This window comes from Mesoplodon mirus, assembly GCF_964341445.2.
Source record: "Mesoplodon mirus genome assembly, chromosome: 4".
Taxonomy (NCBI): domain Eukaryota; kingdom Metazoa; phylum Chordata; class Mammalia; order Artiodactyla; family Ziphiidae; genus Mesoplodon; species Mesoplodon mirus.
In genome coordinates, this window is record NC_138979.1 from 95,460,364 (window position 1) to 95,481,102 (window position 20,739).

The 20,739-nt window shown below is 37.7% G+C and overlaps 1 protein-coding gene across 2 annotated transcripts in view; it reads left to right on the forward strand.

Moving 5' to 3' along the window:
- TRPM7 (transient receptor potential cation channel subfamily M member 7) overlaps positions 1-20,739 on the forward strand; it is a 130,545-nt gene that overhangs the window by 26,324 nt on the left and 83,482 nt on the right. For both annotated transcript variants that reach the window (XM_082616879.1, XM_082616880.1), the window contains exons 2-6: positions 9,450-9,529; positions 13,890-13,928; positions 15,673-15,871; positions 17,759-17,972; positions 20,557-20,681. In XM_082616879.1, the coding sequence (XP_082473005.1) occupies positions 9,450-9,529; positions 13,890-13,928; positions 15,673-15,871; positions 17,759-17,972; positions 20,557-20,681 (657 nt within the window). The remainder of the gene's footprint in view (positions 1-9,449; positions 9,530-13,889; positions 13,929-15,672; positions 15,872-17,758; positions 17,973-20,556; positions 20,682-20,739) is intronic.

Sequence of the window (20,739 nt, forward strand, 5' to 3'; positions counted from 1 at the left end):
TTCATTTCTCATTCTATTGATTTGAGTCTTCTCCCTTTTTTTCTTGATGAGTCTGGCTAATGGTTTGTCAATTTTGTTTATCTTCTCAAAGAACCAGCTGTTAGTTTTATTGATCTTTGCTATCGTTTCCTTCATTTCTTTTTCATTTATTTCTGATATGATTTTTATGATTTCTTTCCTTCTGCTAACTTTGGGGGTTTTTTGTTCTTTCTCTAATTGCTTTAGGTGCAAGGTCAGGTTGTTTACTCGAGATGTTTCTTATTTCTTAAGGTGGGATTGTATTGCTATAAACTTCCGTCTTAGAACTGCTTTTGCTGCATCCCATAGGTTTTGGGTCGTTGTGTCTCCATTGTCATTTGTTTCTAGGTATTTTTTTATTTCCTCTCTGATTTCTTCAGTGATCACTTCGTTATTAAGTAGTGTATTGTTTAGCCTCCATGTGTTTGTATTTTTTACAGATCTTTTCCTGTAATTGATATCTAGTCTCATAGCGTTGTGGTTGGAAAAGATACTTGATACAATTTCAGTTTTCTTAAATTTACCAAGGCTTGATTTGTGACCCAAGATATGATCTATCCCGGAGCATGTTCCATGAGCACTTGAGAAAAATGTGTATTCTGTTGTTTTTGGATGGAATGTCCTATAAATATCAATTAAGTCCGTCTTGTTTAATGTATCATTTAAAGCTTGTGTTTTCTTATTTATTTTCATTTTGGATGATTTGTCCATTGGTGAAAGTGGGGTTTGAAGTCCCATACTATGAATGTGTTACTGTCAATTTCCCCTTTTATGGCTGTTAGTATTTGCCTTATGTATTGAGGTGCTCCTATGTTGGGTGCATAAATATTTACAATTGTTATATCTTCTTCTTGGATTGATCCCTTGATCATTATGTAGTGTCCTTCTTTGTCTCTTCTAATAGTCTTTATTTTAAAGTCTTATTTTGTCTGATATGAGAATTGCTACTCCAGCTTGCTTTTGATTTCCATTTGCATGGAATATCTTTTTCCATCCCCTTACTTTCAGTCTGTATGTGTCTCTAGGTCTGCAGTGGGTCTCTTGTAGACAGCATATATATGGGTCTTGTTTTTGTATCCATTCAGCCAATCTGTGTCTTTTGGTGGGAACATTTAGTCCATTTCCATTTAAGGTAATTATCGATATGTATGGTCCTATTCCCATTTTCTCAATTGTTTTGGGTTCGTTATTGTAGGTCTTTTCCTTCTGTTGTGTTTCTTGCCTAGAGAAGTTCCTTTAGCATTTGTTGTAAAGCTGGTTTGGTGGTGCTGAACTCTCTCAGCTTTTGCTTGTCTGTAAAGGTTTTAATTTCTCCATAAAATCTGAATGAGATCCTTGCTGGGTAGAGTAATTTTGGTTGCAGGTTTTTCTCCTTCATCACTTTAAACATGTCCTGCCAATCCCTTCTGGCTTGTAGGGTTTCTGCTGAAAGATCAGCTGTTAACCTTATGGGGATTCCCTTGTGTGTTATTTGTAGTTTTTCCCTTGCTGCTTTTAATATGTTTTCTTTGTGTTTAATTTTTGACAGTTTGATTAATATGTGTCTTGGCATATTTCTCCTTGGATTTATTCTGTATGGGACTTTCTGTGCCTCCTGGACTTGATTAACTATTTCGTTTCCCATATTAGGGAAGTGTTCAACTATAATCTATTCAAGTATTTTCTCAGTCCCTTCCTTTTTCTCTTCTTCTTCTGGAACCCCTATAATTCGAATATTGTTGCATTTAATGTTGTCCCAGAGGTCTCTGAGACTGTCCTCAGTTCTTTTCATTCTTTTTTCTTTATTCTGCTCTGCAGCAGTTATTTCCACTATTTTATCTTCCAGGTCACTTATCCATTCTTCTGCCTCAGTTATTCTGCTATTGATCCCATCTAGAGTATTTTTAATTTTATTTATTGTGTTGCTCATTGTTGCTTGATTCATCTTTAGTTCTTCTAGGTCCTTGTTAATTGTTTCTTGCATTTTGTCTATTCTGTTTCCAAGATTTTGGATCATCTTTGCTATCATTATTCTGAATTCTGTTTCAGGTAGACTGCCTATTTCCTCTTCATTTGTTAGGTCTGGTGGGTTTTTATCTTGCTCCTTCACCTGCTGTGTGTTTTTCTGTCTTCTCATTTTGCTTATCTTACTGTGTTTGGGGTCTCCTTTTTGCAGGCTGCAGGTTCGTAGTTCCCGTTGTTTTTGGTGTCTGTCCCCAGTGGCTAAGGTTGGTTCAGTGGGTTGTGTAGGCTTCCTGGTGGAGGGGACTAGTGCCTGTGTTCTGGTGTATGAGGCTGGATCTTGTCTTTCTGGTGGTCAGGTCCACGTCTGGTGGTGTGTTTTGGGGTGTTTGTGACCTTATTATGATTTTAGGCAGCCTCTCTGCTAATGGATGGGGCTGTGTTCCTGTCTTACTAGTTGTTTGGCATAGGGTGTCCAGCACTGTAGCTTGCTGGTCGTTGAGTGAAGCTGGGTGCTGATATTGAGATGGAGATCTCTGGGAGATTTTCGCCGTTTGATGTTATGCGGAGCTGGGAGGTCTCTTGTGGACCAGTGTCCTGAAGTTGGCTCTCCCACCTCAGAGGCACAGCAGTGACTCCTGGCTGCAGCACCAAGAGCCTTTCATCCACACGGCTCAGAATAAAAGGGAGAAAAAGTAGAAAGAAAGAATCGGAAGGAAGGAAGGAAGCAGGGAGGGAGGGAGGGAGGAAAAAAGAAAGAAGATAAAGTAAAATAGAATAAAGTATGATAAAATATAATAAAGTTATTAAAATAAAAAATAATTATTGCAAAAAATTTTTAAAAATGGATGGATAGAACCGTGGGACAAATGGTGGAAGCAAAGCTATAGAGACAAAGTCTCACACAGAAGTGTACACATACACATTCACAGAAAGAGGCAAAAGGAAAAAAATCATAAATCTTGCTCTCAAAGTCCACCTCCTCAATTTGGGATGATTCGTTGTCTAAAGGAGAGAAGGAAGGAAGGAAAGAAAGAAAGAAAGAAGATAAAGTAAAATAAAATAAAGATAAAATAAAGTTATTAAAATAAAAAATAATTATTAAGAAAAAAAAATTTTTAAAAACGGACAGATAGAACCCTAGGATAAATGGTGGAAGCAAAGCTGTACAGACAAAATCTCACACAGAAGCATACACATACACACTCACAAAAAGAGGAAAAGGGGAAAAAATCATAAATCTTGTTCTCCAAGTCCACCTCCTCAATTTGGGATGATTCGTTGTCTATTCATGTATTCCTCAGATGCAGGGTACATCAAGTTGATTGTGGAGGTTTAATCTGCTGCTTCTGAGACTGCTGGGAGCGATTTCCCTTTCTCTTCTTTATTCTCACAGCTCCCGGGTCTCAGCTTTCGATTTGGCCCCGTCTCTGTGTGTAGACTGCCGGAGGGCATCTGTTCATCGCTCAGACAGGACGGGGTTAAAGGAGCAGCTGATTCGGGGACTCTTGCTCACTCAGGCCGGGGGCGGGGGGGAAGGAGGGGTACGGAGTGCAGGGCAAGCCTGCGGCGGCAGAGGCCGGCATGATGTTGCCATGCCACCAGCCCGAGGCGCGCCATGCGCTCTCCCGGGGAAGCCTTCCCTGGATCCCGGGACCCCAGCAGTGGCAGGCTGCACAGGCTCCCCGGAAACGGGGCGTGGACAGTGACCTGCGCTCGCACACAGGCCTCTTGGCGGCGGCAGCAGCAGCCCCAGTGTCCCATGCCCATCTCTGGGGTTCGCGCTTTTAGCCTCGGCTCGCGCCTGTCTCTGGAGCTCCTTTAAGCAGCGCTCTTAATCCCCTCTCCTTGCGCACCAGGAAACAAAGAGGGAAGAAAAAGTCTTTTGCTTCTTCGGCAGGTCCAGACTTTTTCCCGGACTCCCTCACGGTTAGCCGTGGTGCACTAACCCCTTCAGGCTGTGTTCACACCGCCAACCCCAGTCCTCTCCCTGCGCTCCAACCGAAGCCCGAGCCTCAGCTCCCAGCCCCGCCTGCCCCGGCGGCCGAGCAGACAAGCCTCTTGGGCTGGTGAGTGCCGGTCGGCACGGATCCTCTGTGCGGGTATCTCTCCGCTTTGCCCTCCGCACCCCTGTTGCTGTGCTCTCCTCCGCTACTCCGAAGCTTCCCCCTCCGCCACCCGCAGTCTCTGCCCGCGAAGGGGCTTCCTAGTGTGTGGAAACGTTTCCTCCTTCACAGCTCCCTCCCACTGGTGCAGGTCCCGTCCCTATCCTTTTGTCTCTGTTTATTCTTTTTTCTTTTGCCCTACCCAGGTACGTGGGGAGTTTCTTGCCTTTTGGGGGGTCTGAGGTCTTCTGCCAACGTTCAGTAGGTGTTCTGTAGGAGTTGTTCCACGTGTAGATGAATTTCTGGTGTATCTGTTTATCGCTCTCGCTCTGGATTTTTTTTTTTTTAATGTTGAGTTTTCTGAGTCCTTTAACTTATCTGCAAATAAGTCCCAAATCAGTATATGCTGTTTTGGGTGGAGTATTTTATAAGTTCCATCAGGTAAAATTGATTGACAGTGTTAAGTCTACTCTATTCTTTCCAGTTTTCCTATCAAGAAAAAGACGAAGTTAGGAAAAAAAAAAGGGATGTGAATTGTACAAGATTGCATTTCATAGCATTTATCTATGCCCATATATTTCCAAGTTCTCCCTAAGACGTTTTCCTCTTTTGTCAAGTAGTTGTCTTTTGACAGAACTCCTTAGAAAAGCCCACTGTTAATTAATAAATTTGCTCATGTTGTGTTCACTTTTTGCCCGTCTTTCATTCATATTGTAGGCTTTAGGCATATGCTCATGAACTGCAAATGATTTAGTTAAAAACATATATATATATAATTCATACCGGAGTAATCTGAGTGCTTCTCATGCATGTATATTGCCATTATTTTAGTAGGTTATTTGCATACGTTAAGTGTCTAGTTCTAGAATCTGATTTTGGTGGACTTCATTACTGTAGCATGGGACTGAGCTGTGGTCATTGCCATTTGTTTGCAAATAAGTTCACAGGGAGAAATTCCAAACAAATCTTTGTCTTGCTTTAACAACCAGTAAAAATATAGCAGCAAGTACAATCACTAATCTGTTTCCCCCCCCAAACCATTTCCAATTTTTTCCAGAAGAGGGAAGCAACCCTTTAAATTATAAATCACAGTATAATTTTAGTGCTACCCGTAAACCCTGCATTTTTAATAATAGGAGCTTAATGAAAATTTCATGAGTTTAAAGCACTAGGTTAAGTTGGTTTTGGTAGAAATTCAACCTCACATTATCATGCGTCAGAGCAGCCTACCAAATGATATTTTTTTCAAGTTACAAGCAGAAGTCACATGAATAAATGTCTTCAGGTCCAGATGCTCTGCCTACCTTCAGTGTACTATGGTTGTGGAGTGGGAGAAGTGGCCAGGATAGCAATAATATACCAGCAGTCTAACTGACATGGCCAGATCTTTTGATTCTCAGGAGAATGCTCTAAATGTGATCCTGGGGATGGTTCCATTGCTCTACAGGTGCATAAGGGAGTAGGGGGTGATGGAGATTGCATTCCTAAATAGTGTAAGTCTCATTGAGAAGGTGACATTTGCTCAAAGACTTGAAGGAGGTGATAGAATGAAAGTAATGAGTCAGGATGCAGAGTTGCAGAGCACTAGGACCTTAAAGGTTATTGTAAGGACTTTGGCTTTTATAAAACTTCTTAGAGTAAAATGTGAAAATATTGGAGAGTTTTGAGCAGAGAAGTGACATAATGACATATTTTAAAAGGATTACTTTAGGGACTTCCCTGGTGGTCCAGTGGTTAAGACTCTGCACTTCCATTGCAGGTGCCATGGGTTCGATCCCTGGTCTGGGAACTAAGATCCCATATGTTGTGTGGCATGGCCAAAAATAAATAAATAAAATAAAAAAATTTTTTAAAGATTATTTTATTTCTTTTGGCAAGGGTGGCATGAGTGGTTTCTGCAGTAAGCCAGGCAAGAGGTGATGATGGCTTGGGCCAGAATAGTAGCAGTGGAGGTGTGAGAAGTGGTTGGATATTGGATGTGTTTTGAAGGCAAGCTGACGGGTTTTGCCATGGGATTATATATGAAGTACATAAAAAGAGGAAATCAAGGATGACATTAAAATTTTTGCCTTAAGGGACTTACCTGGCAGTCCATTGGTTAAGACTCCACACTTCCACTGCAGGGGGCACAGGTTCGATCCCTGGTTGGGGAACTAAGATCCTGCATGCCACACAGCCAAAAAAAAAGAAAAAAAAAGATTTTTGCCTTTAAAAAAAAAAGAAAGAATACAACTGGAAGAATAGAGTTACCATTTACTGAGATGGGGAAGACTTTATGAGAAATAGTGTTTGGGTGAAAGGTGAGCTCAGTTTAGGCTATGTTAACGTTTGTGATGCCTGTTAGACATCAAAATGAAGCTGTTAAGTAGGCAGCTGGATATGTGAGCATGGAGTTCAGGGAAAGATCTGACATGGAAATACAAATTAGAGAGTCATCCAGTGTATTGATGGCAAACTGGATGTGAGCACTAAGAGGATGAATATAACTGGAAAAAAAGTCCAAAGTCTGAGTGAATATAACCGGAAAAAAGAAGTCCAAAGTCTGAGTGAATATAATTGGAAAAAAGAAGTCTAAAGATTGAGGAGAAGAGGAGAAATCAACAAGGATATAAATGGAGTGGCCAGTGAAGGGAAGAAAATCAAACTAACTGATGAAAATGTTTTAAGAAGATGAGAATGATTGATTTTGTTAAATGCTGCTGATATATCAATGAAGATGAGTCCTGAAAGTTGACCTTTGGATTTAGAGAAAATCGTTGGTGATCTTGTTGAAACTTATTTTAGGAGAGTGCTTGCCTTGCAAGTCTGACTGGAGTGGGTTTTAGAAAGCATAGGAGGAGAAGAAAAGAGGGAAACACTTTTTCCAATGATCTTTACTGTAGATGGAGGCAGAAACATTATGTGTTAGCTTGAGGGGCAAGTGGAGTCATGCAAAGTTTGTTGTGTTTAAAATGGGAAGAATAATAGCATGTTGCGTGCTGATGGGAATAAGTTAATAAAGAAGGGGAAAAAATCAAGGAGAACTGGTGGAGAGTTAGTAAGGGTATGGGGTCTAGAGCACAAGAGGAGTGATTAGACTTAAATAGGAACACAGTCAGTCACAGGAAGGAAGGCAGAATGTGTGGGTATAGATACTCATTGGTGGACAGATGTGGTAGAAGTTTGTAGAAGTTCTCTTCTTGCTGCTCAATTTTCTGAGTGAAATGGGAAGTAGGTCATCAGTTGAGAGTAAGAATGGTGAAGGAGTGTTGGAGGTTTGAGGAGAGGAGGAGATGGTGTGAAATCATACAGAAGAATGAGAAAATGGACCAGGGAAATATGGTGTGACTGTTGGGCATCATTAAGGGACATATGAGGTTTGTGGTCAGGGTTTTAAAGTGAAACCAGAGGGTGTTGTTTTGTTTGTTTGTTTCTGTAGTCATATTAATATAGGCAGTTATGGAATAGGTGGGGAATTGGATTGAATCAGGGTTGGGTTTGCTAGGTGTATTCCTAGTACAGTAAAGCTGGAGAGATTCCTTCTCTTTTTCTCTTCTCCCCCTGAGGGGTATGTAGGGAAGCAGATTCTTCAAAGGAATACTACCAGACTTTAGTTAGAAAAAGAAGGTGGTGGCTTGCAGGATCTTAGTTCCCCAACCAGGGATCGAACCCATGCCCCCTTCAGTGAAAGCACAGAGGAATCCTAACCAATGGACCCCCAGGGAATTCCCTAGAGGTTTCTTTTTGGAATACAGGCTCTTCCTTTTTGTACTGTACTGGTAAGAAAGAGGGGGATGGGGGGGAGAGATTTGGAGAGAGAGAGTGTGCTAATGTCTATATTTAATATATATGTAATATCTATAGATATATGAGCTATCTAATGTTTATCTATGTCTAATATATATATTATGTGGAGGATAAAGCTCAAGATCTTCAATCTACTCAGTCCGAATTTATGGAGTTTCACCTATCTCAGTATGTAATGCCTCATCCCTTTTTAAAAAAAATTAATTAATTTATTTATTTATTTTATTTTATTTTTGGCTGCCTTGGGTCTTCATTGCTGCGTGCGGGCTTTCTCTAGTTGCAATGAGCGGGGGCTACTCTTTGTTGCTGTGCACGGGCTTCTCATTGCGGTGGCTTCTCTCTCTCTTTTTTTTTTTTTTTTTTTGTGGTACGCGGGCCTCTCACTACTGTGGCCTCTCCCGTTGCGGAGCACAGGCTCCAGATGCGCAGGCTCAGCGGCCGTGGCCCACGGGCCCAGCCGCTCCACGTCATGGGGGATTCTCCCAGACCAGGACACGAACCTGCATCACTTGCATCGGCAGGTGGACCCCCAACCACTGCGCCACCAGGGAAGCCCCGCGGTGGCCTCTCTTGTTGCAGAGCATGGGCTCTAGGCGCGCGGGCTTCAGTAGTTGTGGCACGCAGGCTCAGTAGTTGTGACTCGCAGGCTCTAGAGTGCAGGCTCAGCAGTTGTGGTGCATGGGCTTATGTGCTCCGCGGCATGTGGAATCTTCCCAGACCAGGGCTCGAACCCGTGTCCCCTGCATTGGCAGGTGGATTCTTAACCACTGAGCCACCAGGGAAGTCCACCTCATCCCTTTTTAATCAATCACCAATAGCAGGATACAGAGTCTAGGGATCCAGGCAGAAGCTTAAGTGGTGGTATAAAAAGTAATTAAAAAAAACTTTTAAATTGAAATTATTTCAGGTTTACAGTAATTGATGGAAAGGTGTTAATCTTCCACTGTCATCTTAGATTTGTCTTATTCTCCGTATTGATGTTTTTGCTTTATGCATTTTGAGACTACTTTATTTGGTGATTCATATTTAAGATTGTTGTAGTAGTCTGGTGAATCAGATATTTGAAATCATGTAATAACCTGCACTATCCCTATTGATGTTTAGCATCTATTTTTTTTTAGTATTGTCTTTCTTTTGATTAGAACTTGCTTGATATCTCTTTCTATCCCTGTACCATTAGCCATTCCATGCCCTATGCTTTAGGTATTTGTCTTAGAAACAGAGTATAGCTATTATTAGGTTTTATTTTATTTTTAGTTGAATCTGACAGTCACTTTTAATTGGCCTTAAAATGATCCACTTCCCAGGATCATACCAGCCCCTCTTGAGGTTTCTGGCTGAAATTCGATTTCCCTCCTCTCTGGTTATTTGAAGCCACAGTATCTGCATAGCGCTGTTGATTTAGTAATCTCAATCTCACTGGACTTAAGTGGAATGATTCTAATATTTTAGGTGTGCTGTTGTCAGTAAACATGTTGTATATAGTAAATATTTAATGAATTAAAAATTGAATTATTTTAATGTATTTATCATTAAATTTTTCCTTGTAATATTAGTTGGTTAATTTATAAACCATCTTTTTTAAACTTTCTGTTTTAGTCCCAGAAATCCTGGATAGAAAGCACTTTGACCAAGAGGGAATGTGTATACATTATACCAAGTTCAAAAGACCCTCACAGGTAAGCATACTTCTCTTTCTTCTGGGTTCTTCTAGAAATAAATAAATTTATTTATTTATTTACTTACTTACTTACTTACTTACCTACCTACCTACCTTATATTTTTGGCTACGTTGGGTCTTAATTGCGGCACACGAGGTCTTCGTTGAGGCATGCAGGATCTTTCATTATGGAGCACGGTCTCTTTGTTGCGGCATTTGAGCTTCTCTTTAGTTGCGGTGTGTGGCATTTTTGTCTCTAGTTGTGGCGTGAGGGCTCCAGTGCACGTGGGCTCTGTAGTTGTGGCGCGCGGACTCTCTTGTTGAGGTACGTGGGCTTAGTTGCCCTGCGGCATGTGGGATCTTAGTTCCCTGACCAGGAATTGAACCCGTGTCCGCTGCATTGGAAGGCGGATTCTTTACCACTGGACCACCAAGGAAGTCCCTCTTCTAGAAATTTAGATGTAAATTATATTGCTATTTATTTATTAAAAATTTAAATTATTAATTATTTGTAGTTACTGTTAACTTTTGTGCTTAATGTTAATTATTCTTTTAGGATTAGGAGAAGGAGCTATCATTAGCAAAATATCAGTGTTCTGGAGTTCTTAATGACATTTCACAACATAAAACCTCTTCTTCAAAGTGTTGTTCCATCCCTAATCTCCCCCATATCATACTAGTGTATTACAGAGACAGTTAAGGCTCTCTTTTTAAATTGATTCACTCATACTGAGAACTTTAAAAAGTTTGTGTATCGATTTAATGGGCATATACTGAGTGCCCAACACTATGGTTTATGCTGAAGAAACCAATATGAACCTAATAGTTGCTGGTTTTGTTTGCCAAAATATAGCTATAATGAGCACTTATTGGAAAACCTATCACCAGAGATTCTGTTGGCATCTCTGATTGTCTTTTGGTCTTTAAAATGGCTTTGATAATAGAAAAAATTTTAAGTGAAGGACAGTAGTTAGAATTCAAGAAAAAAATCTGTTGAGGTATTTATTGAAGAAACATTTTTCCTATTTTTTTTTCTTTTTCTTTAGACCTAAAAAAGCAAGAAGCTTAAAAGGGTAAATCAAAAATACAGTTATTTTCTGGCCTACAGAGCACCTCTTTTCACAGGCACTTAGGAAAAATTAATTGAAAAAGGCATTTACAAGGATTTTTAGTCTTCTTACCTTTCCTGTCTCCTATTAAACCTTGTTTTCTATGTAGTTATCTTCTCTGCATCTTTACTTCCATTTGCTATATGGCTCTTATGAAAATACAACCAAGTAGGTAATCTTTTATTAACTGATGTATTTTAAATTATAGCACCTGTCACCATTATTGTCCATAGTAGGTTTTCGGTAAATATTTGTTGAATAGAATTTCTAAACCTTTTGTTACATTACATAAACCTGCTGTTTGAATTCAACATTTCTCTTTTTTTTAACAGCAAAAAATACCTATTTTGAATATATCTCTCACTTAAACAAATTTCCATTTTAAGAGGAATGTGCATGATAACTTTTGGAAAGTTTTGAGATGCAGAAAGTAGGCTCAGGGACTTCCCTCGTGGCGCAGTGGTTAAGAATCCACCTGCCAATGCAGGGGACACTGGTTTGATCCCTGGTCTGGGAAGATGCCACATGCCGCGGAGCAACTAAGCCCGTGTGCCCCAACTACTGAGCCTGCGCTATAGAGCCTGCGAGCCACAGCTACTGAAGCCCGTGCACCTAGAGATCGTGCTCCACAACAAGAGAAGCCACTGCAATGAGAAGCCCACGCACTGCAATGAAGAGTAGCCCCCGCTCACCGCAACCAGAGAAAGCCCGCGCACAGCAACGAAGACCCAGAGCAGCCATACATACATACATACATAAATATAATAAAAAAGTTACTCTATCATTAAAAAAAGGAAAGTAGGCGCAATACTCAGTTTCAAAACATGAGGACAGTCATTATTAATAACATTAATTGCACCTATTTTTAATCTTTCCTCAGTGCATAGCTTTCGTTTTAAAATATTGCTAAATTCGGTCTATACGTAAAACTTTGAATCTGCTTTTTAACAAAATGTTATAGTAATTACATTTTTTCATGATATAGATATTTTATAAGAATGGTAGTTAATATTCTGTTAGTGTATGTATCACAATTCATATACCTATCTTACTCTTGGCCGTTTGAGTTATTTCCATTTTTTAGAATTATAAATTAAAATTAGGTCACAGTGGAGATCGTAGTGGATAAAACTTTTTTGTGTTTAAAGTTTTATTCCCGCTTAGTATGTGTAATGCCAAAAAACTTTCCGAAAGATTAAAGAATACACATTATCACCAGTAGTGACGAGAATGCCTGAATATTGACTAGAGTAATATGATCCATCATCTTCAAGAAAAAGTGATGAGTAGAAAATAGTATATTAAATTTGCATTTATTTGATTACTGTTGAGAAAACATTTTTTTTTTTTTTTTTTTCCTTTTTGCGGTATGCGGGCCTCTCACTGTTGTGGCCTCCCCCGTTGCGGAGCACAGGCTCCGGATGCGCAGGCCCAGCGGCCATGGCTCACGGGCCCAGCCGCTCCGCGGCATATGGGATCCTCCCAGACCGGGGCACGAACCCGTATCCCCTGCATCGGCAGGCGGACTCTCAACCACTTGCGCCACCAGGGAGGCCCAACATTTTTAATATTCTTTAATATTCCCCCAATTTTTGTTAATTTCTGTAAATGTCTTTTTAGATCATTAAAATAGATAACCTTAATGTCTCTTCCAATCATTATTCTATGATCTATTTGTATTTCTTACTAATTATTAAAGATAGGTTTTGTTACAAGATAAGATTACATTTCTTAACCAGAGAGCATAAGTGACATTTCCCAGGTCACATGGCTAATAATTCATAAAGATTGGATTAGAATTTAGATCTGCCAGTTCTAAATAAGACTGTGTTGTTCTTTCATTGAGGGAAAATTATGGTTTTCCTTTATTAAAAAATAGATTGTATTATCATTAAGGAGCTTATTTCTTGCAATTTTGTTAATTTTACTTTGCAGTAGAAATAATACAAGTCCTCGTTAGGTGTTAAAGAAATCTCAAGCTGTTATTAAATACCCTTGCCTGTAGCCATCCATATGAGACCTAATTTACAAACACCATTAGCTGGTCTTTTTTTCCTACACTAATTGGATTTTAAAATTAATTTAATATGAATAGGTTAATCATTGATTTACAAGGTACCAAAAATTATAAGTGAAAGCCTTGTTTTTACCACTGTGCCTTAACTATAAGTTCCCCTCCCTAAAGGAAAGTGTTACCTATTCCTTGGGATACTTTTCAGAAATAGGTAAACTCTTTGCCTGACTAAGCAGATGTATATTTATTCCTCCCTCTTCCCTTTTAAATGCATACTGTTTATCTCATTGTGTTTATTATCTTGGCAATAACCACTTTGCTCTTAATTGTTGCATCCTTTTTAATTATATATCTGGATCATAATTTTAGTATTCCCTTAGGACATTTTAGCTATTCTGTTTTTTTGCTGTTAGGAAAAAAAAAATTCTGTTGGGTTTTTTCAGCACTAGCTGTCCCTGACTCCTTGTTTGGCACCTTACAATAAATGCTGCACTTTCCTTCACCACAATAAATAAATAAATAAACAAATGAATGAATGAATGAATGAATGAATGAATAAAAAAAATTCTGTAGTGAATAACCTTATAAATGAATCATTTTACACATATGCTGTAGATATTTTTTAACCTTCACTCTTAGTACTTTAGACTTAGAGAAAGAGTCTGCATTTTTCATTTTGATAAGTATTTCCAAATTGCCCTCCATAGAGAGTTTATCAATTTATACTCCTCCCAGCAGATACGAGGCTACTGTCCTCTATATTCTCACCAAGATATTGTCTTAAAGGATTAAAAAAATTTTTTTTCTAATCAAATACCTTTTCATATGTTTGTTTTTACTGTGAATTATCTGTTCATATATTTTCCTATTTTATATTGATTCAATGAAGCTCTTATATATTAGGAAAACTGACATTTTGTCTGCAAATATTTTTTCTGTTTACCTTTAGACTTTATGCGTGACATATTTTTGCCACATAAAAATGTTGTATTTTTTATGTAGTTAAATCTGTCAGTCTTTTCTCTTATGGTTTCTGGGTTTTAAGTCACAACTAATTATATTTAAAATATGAAAATCATGTTAGTTTTAAAAAGTAGTTATTTGAATATGTAAATTAAGGTATAAATGACTTGTGCTATCTGCTGAAAAACTAAATACATAATTTTTCCTTTGTTTTGTACTTTTTTATGGATTTTATATAGTTTAAACTAAAAAAAATTTTTCCCTTTAAGTAATAGATTTACCTTGTTTTATAGATGCCTTCCAGGATGTCAAATTTGTCAACAACTCGTCAGGTAATTTTCATAACTGCATTGCACAAATTTTGAAAAATAAAACTAATGTATAAAAAAATCAGAATACATTGGGATAAATTCACAGGCCATTATGTTTAAGGGTTACTTTACTCAGACTTGGGAGGTGAAGGATCAGGCAAGGCTGCTTGAAACTCAAGTGTAGGTATCTGAGCAGAGTTCTAAAGCTGAATGTGAATTAGTCAGGTAAAGATTGAGGGAAAGGAATTTTAGGCAGAGAGAACAGGATGTGGGAAGGCCTGGCAGTGAAAGAGATTATAGTTCTGTCAGGAAACTGCAGGCTGTAGAATGTAAGATGGATATTGGAGAGATCTGAGTCTGGAGAAATAAGTAGGGCCAGATCATTTAAGCTCTTTGTGTACTATGCCACACAGTTTTGATTTCATGTTAAAAGGGTATTATATAGGGAAGTAACATGTTTAGTTTTTTTTTTTCCTCGAAAGCAGTTGGTATTTTGAGGAGATTGGATTGGGAGAAAAAAATAGTTTAGAAACTTTTGGAGTAATTCTGGCAAAAAATGAGAGCCTGAATTAAGATAGTGGCTATGGTGATGAAGGAGAAGTAGGCATATTTGAAGGGATTAATCAGATAAATTCAATAGGATTTGGTGGATGTATGGAGAAAGGGAAGATTTGAGGATGGTACCTAAATTTCTTACTTAGGCAACTAATTAAAGAGTAATATTGTTCTTTTAAACTGTGATGAAAGAAGACAAGAGGAAGATGAGAAGGTCTCTTGGTGGGCTAGGAACGAAAGTGCATAGAATACGTTCATTTAGATATATGGAGTTGTTTTACCATCTCCAGTCCTATTCATTTGTTCCTCTAGATGGGAAGTTTTCTGTCTGGTGTCTTTCCACTCAGGCTGAAGAGCTTCCTTTAGCATTTGGTATAATGCAGATATACTGAAGAGGAATTTTCTCAGCTTGATTTATCTGAAAATATGTTTATTTTACTCTAATTTTTAAAGGATATTTTCACTGAATGTGGAATTCTGAGTTGACAGTTTTCTCTTTCCAGTGCTTTGAAGATACCATTATATTGTCTTCTAGCTGTTGGTTTCTAGTGAGAAGTCAGCTGTCGTTAGTGTAGTTGCTTTCCTGTGTGTAATGGGTCTTTTTTTCCTCTGGCTATTTTAAGGATTTTTTTTTTTTCCCCTGTAATTGTGGATTTCAACAGCAGGTCTGTGATATGCCTAGGAATGGTTCTTTTTGTACTTCTTCTTGCATAAATATCTGCAAGTTCATATTTTTCACCAAATTTATAAGTTTTCAGCCATTGTTTCCTAAATTACTTTTCTGCCCCATTCTCTCTCCTCCCTCAGAAACTTCAGTTACACATATATTAGATTGCTTGATATTTTCCACAAGTCACTGAGGCCCTGTTTCATTTTTATTTAATTAAAATAATTTTTCCCATTTATTAAATTAGATCATTTGTATTGATCTGTCTTCAGGTTCACTAACACTTATTTCTGCAATCTCCAGTGCTGTTTTGCCCATCCAGTAGGAAGTAGATGCCCCAAACTAAATTTAGAAGACTGTATCATCAAATACTAATGTATTTATACTATTTTAATTCTACGGTGAAGGTATTAATTTACTGATATCCTAAAATCAAAAAGATTAATTTTCATACTCTTTATGAGTTCATTTATTTTTGTATGGTTTTTCATTGACTGATTTTTTAAAAGGTCTTTTTAAAATTTTATTACTTTTTTCCTTTAGGTGTTTTTGTGGTCGCTTGGTCAAGCAGCATGCTTGTTTTACTGCAAGTCTTGCCATGAAATACTCAGATGTGAAATTGGGTGACCATTTTAATCAGACATTAGAAGAGTGGTCTGTGGAAAAACATACAGAACAGAGCCCAACGGATGCTTATGGAGTCATAAATTTTCAAGGGGGTTCTCATTCCTACAGAGCTAAGGTATGTCATGTATTTGAGTTTCTTCATTTACCTTATTACCTAATAATGTACGTTTATTACCTGACAATAATATTGTGTCAGAAAATTAGTTTCAATCATTTCCTTATGTATTTTGAAGTTCTTTGTATAGGTACATATATGAATATAGAATTGTTATATCTTGTTGAATTAAACCTTTTTTTTTAGTTTAGCCTACTATCTCACTTTTCTTCCTTTTTTTTGGTCTTTTGGATTAAGTATTTTTTTGTTAAGCTTTCCTTCTTTATAGCATCTTATTCATACATTGTTTTTCTATTCTTTAGATTAATCTTATAATAAATACTATAAAATGCATTTATAACTTGTTACTATTATAAATTAGTACTTTTACCATTTCCTGGAGAATGCAAGAAACTTTAGAATACTTGTGACTACACTTTTTTCCCTCATGACTAATGTGCTCTTGTTGGCATGAATTTTATTTCTTCGTGTATTTTAAACCTCCAAATCATAATTATTATTCATTTAGATGTATCAACGTATTACCCTGTAGATTGTTCCACCTGCCTCCCTCCCTGCCTTGATTTGATAAGCAGTGCCAAATGCTGGGCCTGTCTCTCCATTTTTTCTGTTCTCTTGGATCCTGATTCCACAAGTTGTCACTGCTTTGGTAGCTCACTGATAGCTTAACAACAGGTGTTATTTATCTAGTTTCTAGTTTCTCTAGTTCCCAGGGGCAGTTAGTCGAAAACAACCTAGTCCATCATTGTTGGAAACAGAATTCCTCATTTATTACTAACATAATCTTTTTTTAAAAAAAATTAACTTCAGATTGTTTTCCAAACACTACTAATGTACCCAAGTATAATAATGAGTTAAACAGAACTAATGCAGAAAGACTTAGTACAGAACAAATCTCATTACAAATCATTCTTAAGGGATTCTAGAGTCTTCTCAGTTTTATATAATTCTGATATTTTGGGATAACTTTCCTTGGTGTTTGATCTCTATTTGTAAAGAAATTGGCAATATGTTGTTTTGCAAAGAACCTTTATTAGAGATGATTAAAAGTGTTTTTCTTCCAACATCTGAATATTTTAGATTTTTTATGAGCTAAGTCATAGGTGCTTTAGATAAAGAAAATGAATTACAGTAGTCATAGCAAGTAAATTTTGTGATGTCATTTACCAGAAAGATCATTTTTTAAATCTTTCAAACCAGAGGAACTTACTCCACAGATATGATAGCTTTTTTTCTTATAGAATGATTTTTCAACAATTAAAGTGGTGATTCCATCTGAATACCTTGAAATACTGAGCAAAATTTATTATTTTCAGTAATTTGTGAATCAAATCCACAGTTACTTCCAGTGAAGGAAACAATCATCTGTATTAAAAAATCTGTGTTATTTTACTGCATAGTCACAACTCTGATCAAACTTTCAAACAGATAATTCAGTATTTGCCTCTCATAGTTGCAAGAGTTGTAGAAGTCTCCATGTTTTCACCATTCTTCTCTTATTTTCCCTTTTCCCATCATCATACCTATCCTTAACACTTCTCACTCAATGCATACTCATAGTTAAACAAGGCAGTGAGTACTGTGGATAAATTTGTAAATCAGATGAATGGTAATTAAGTTTATATAAACAGAAAGAGTAACACATTTACATCTTGGTTTAAAAATTACAGTACCACTACTTCTATAGCTCTTATAGAATGATTTTCCAACTTTAAAATCATTTGCTATTGGTTATTCCTAGAAGTGTAAATATATTGCAAGTAGCCTATGAAATCTATTTTATAATAATCTGATCCAAACAAAACTTTTCTTAAGTCATATAATGTTGCATTTTGAAACCTATGAATATTCAATTATTAATTATTGTTTTAAAATCTTTTTTATTAGTATGTGAGGCTATCATATGACACCAAACCTGAAGTAATTCTACAACTTCTGCTTAAAGAATGGCAAATGGAATTACCCAAACTTGTTATCTCTGTACATGGTGGCATGCAGAAATTTGAGCTTCACCCACGAATCAAGCAGTTGCTTGGAAAGGGTCTTATTAAAGCTGCAGTTACAACTGGAGCCTGGATTTTAACAGGGGGAGTAAACACAGGTAATGTGATTACACCAATTTTATTCGGTGTGCTTGTAAATTCTTCATAATATCAATTAGATATTTGAAAAGTCAACACTGAATCTAAATATATTCTTCTGTTAAATAATCTACTTCCTAAGTATAAATGCTAACTGAAAAAGTATTTGGTTTTCATTTCTTCTTTTAAAAGAATAATATACGCTTTATCATTCACTTTTTTTATTAAGACTTTATTTATATATTTATTTCTGGCCATGCTGTGCGGCTTGTGGGATCTTAGTTCCCGGACTAGGGATCGAATCCGGGACCCTCGCCCCTCCATGAAAGTGCCAAGTCCTAACCACTGGACTGCCAGGGAATCCCCAAGAATAATATGCTTTAGAGCAGGGGTTTGCAAACTGTGGCTCCATGCACCAAATCCAGCCTACTCCTTATTTTTGTAAATAAAGGTTTATTGGAACGCAGCCACACTCATTTGTTTTTTTTTTTTTTTTGCGGTACACGGGCCTCCCACTGTTGTGGCCTCTCCCGTTGCGGAGCACAGGCTCCGGATGCGCAGGCTCAGCAGCTATGGCTCACGGGCCCAGCCTCTCCGCGGCATGTGGGATCTTCCCGGACCGGGGCATGAACCCGTGTCCCCTGCATCGGCAGGAGGACTCTCAACCACTGTGCCACCAGGGAAGCCCTCATTTGTTTCTGTATTGTTTTGTATCATACTTTTGTGCTACAAAAGCAGAGGTGAGTGGTCTAACAAAGACTGTATGCGCTGCAAAGCCTAAAATATTTACAATTTGGTCCTTTATAAGAAAGTTTGCTGACTCCCTACTGTAAAGCGAAGTGTTGTTCTTATCACTCTGACTACTGGTAAATTGAGAGAAGAATGGCAATTCATTGCCTAGACACTGGTAAGAAATAGCTTTTCAAATTAATTTTTAATGTACTATAATCTTTCATTCTAAGTCTTCCCTATTAGATATACAGGTTGGATATATGGAAGGCAAATTAATTTTAATATCCAAAGTAAAACATAGTTATTATTTAAATTAGCTTGGAAAAATCTAATTCGTTATCAGCAACTGTGTTTTGAACCTCATTGTGTGTCAGGCACTCTTCTGGCTGCTGAAAATATATCATTCCACAAAATAAAATATTTACCTTCATGGAACTTATATTCTAGTGGGGAAGATGTAAACAACAAACATAACTAAATAATGTATAATAAATTAGATGATAAGTGCTTTGGAGACACATGAAATACAGAGGAGGGATAGTGAGGGATGGTCGAGGGGACTTCATTGATAAGGTGACATTTGAGTAGAGATGGAAGGAAATGAAGTGAGCAAGATAAGAATAATGTGGGACAGAGCATTTAAATGAGAAGTGGCAAGTGTTGGAAGAATAGTGAGAAAGGTCCAGTGTAGCTTGAGTGGAATGAGCAAGGAGTGCCAAGTGATGAAATCAGAAAGTTATGGGTGAGTGGTGGTGGTGGTAGGCCTGGCGTGGAGTGGTGTGGTGAATAGCAGGGGCAATAGACAGATCATCATATAAGACCTTGTAGGCCATTATAAGCACTATGACTTTTAATCGAATGGGAAGGGGAGGTTTTAAGCAGAGAGTTGACAAGAGCAAAGATCACTTGAATGATTGTTTAAAAATAGACTGTAAACAGGCAAGGCATCACTTGGAAGAACAGTGAAGGTGCTGTTTCCATAATCCATGTTAGGAATGAGATCTAATGCATTATAAAAATCAAATCGAGTGATGCATTGGTTTGTTAGGGCTGCTATAATAAAATACCACAGACCTGGTGGCTTAAACAAAAGAAATTTATTTTCTCACAGTTCTGGAGACCCAAGATCAAGATGTTAGCAGGTTTGGTTCCTCCTGAGGCATCTCTCCTTGACTTACGGATGGTTCTCTTCTCACTGTGTCCTCCTGTGGTCTTCCCCCTGTGCATCCCTGGTGTCTCTTTTTGTGTCCAAATTTCCCCTTCTTAAAAGGACACCAGTCAGATTGGATTAGGGCCCACCCTAACAGCCTCATTTTCACATGATAACCTAAAGAACCTATTTCCAAATACAGTCACATTCTAAGGTACTGGGATTAGGATTTCAACATGAATTTTGGAGAGGATACAGTTCAGTCCATAACAAGTGATAATGAGAAGTTATGTGCTCTTTTGAATTATCTTTTCTACTTTCCCCCCAATTTTGACTCAGTTGGAAAACTTTTGTAGTTTTTTGTGAGCATGTGTGTTTTGCTTATAGTCCTGAGCCATACACTTCTTTTTTTTTAGATGATGTTTAGAGCAGTAACAAAAACTACAGTTAACATGAGGAATCTAAGAGAGGAGACTAGGCCTAACAACATGGTAAAAGTTAGTTTTACGTGTGTTTCAGGCAGTTGTAGTGATTGGACATTGTGGGGTTTTTTTTCTTTTTTGTCCTTGTGTTTTCTTTTGTAAGTTTGTCTTTTGGACCTTGTTGCCTTTTATCTAGTGTATGTAAAGAAAAATATCACCATTGGAATGTTATCGAGCAAAGGATTGTTCTGAGCACGGTAAAGGCTTTCAAATAAAGTGAATTAAATTTTGTATGAACAGGTGTGGCAAAACATGTTGGTGATGCCCTTAAAGAACATGCTTCCAGATCATCTCGAAAGATTTGCACTATCGGAATAGCTCCATGGGGAGTGATTGAAAACAAAAATGATCTTGTTGGGAGAGATGTAAGAGTGCTTTTTAAAATTTCTTACATTTAAACTTACGTATAAACAAAACTAGAGC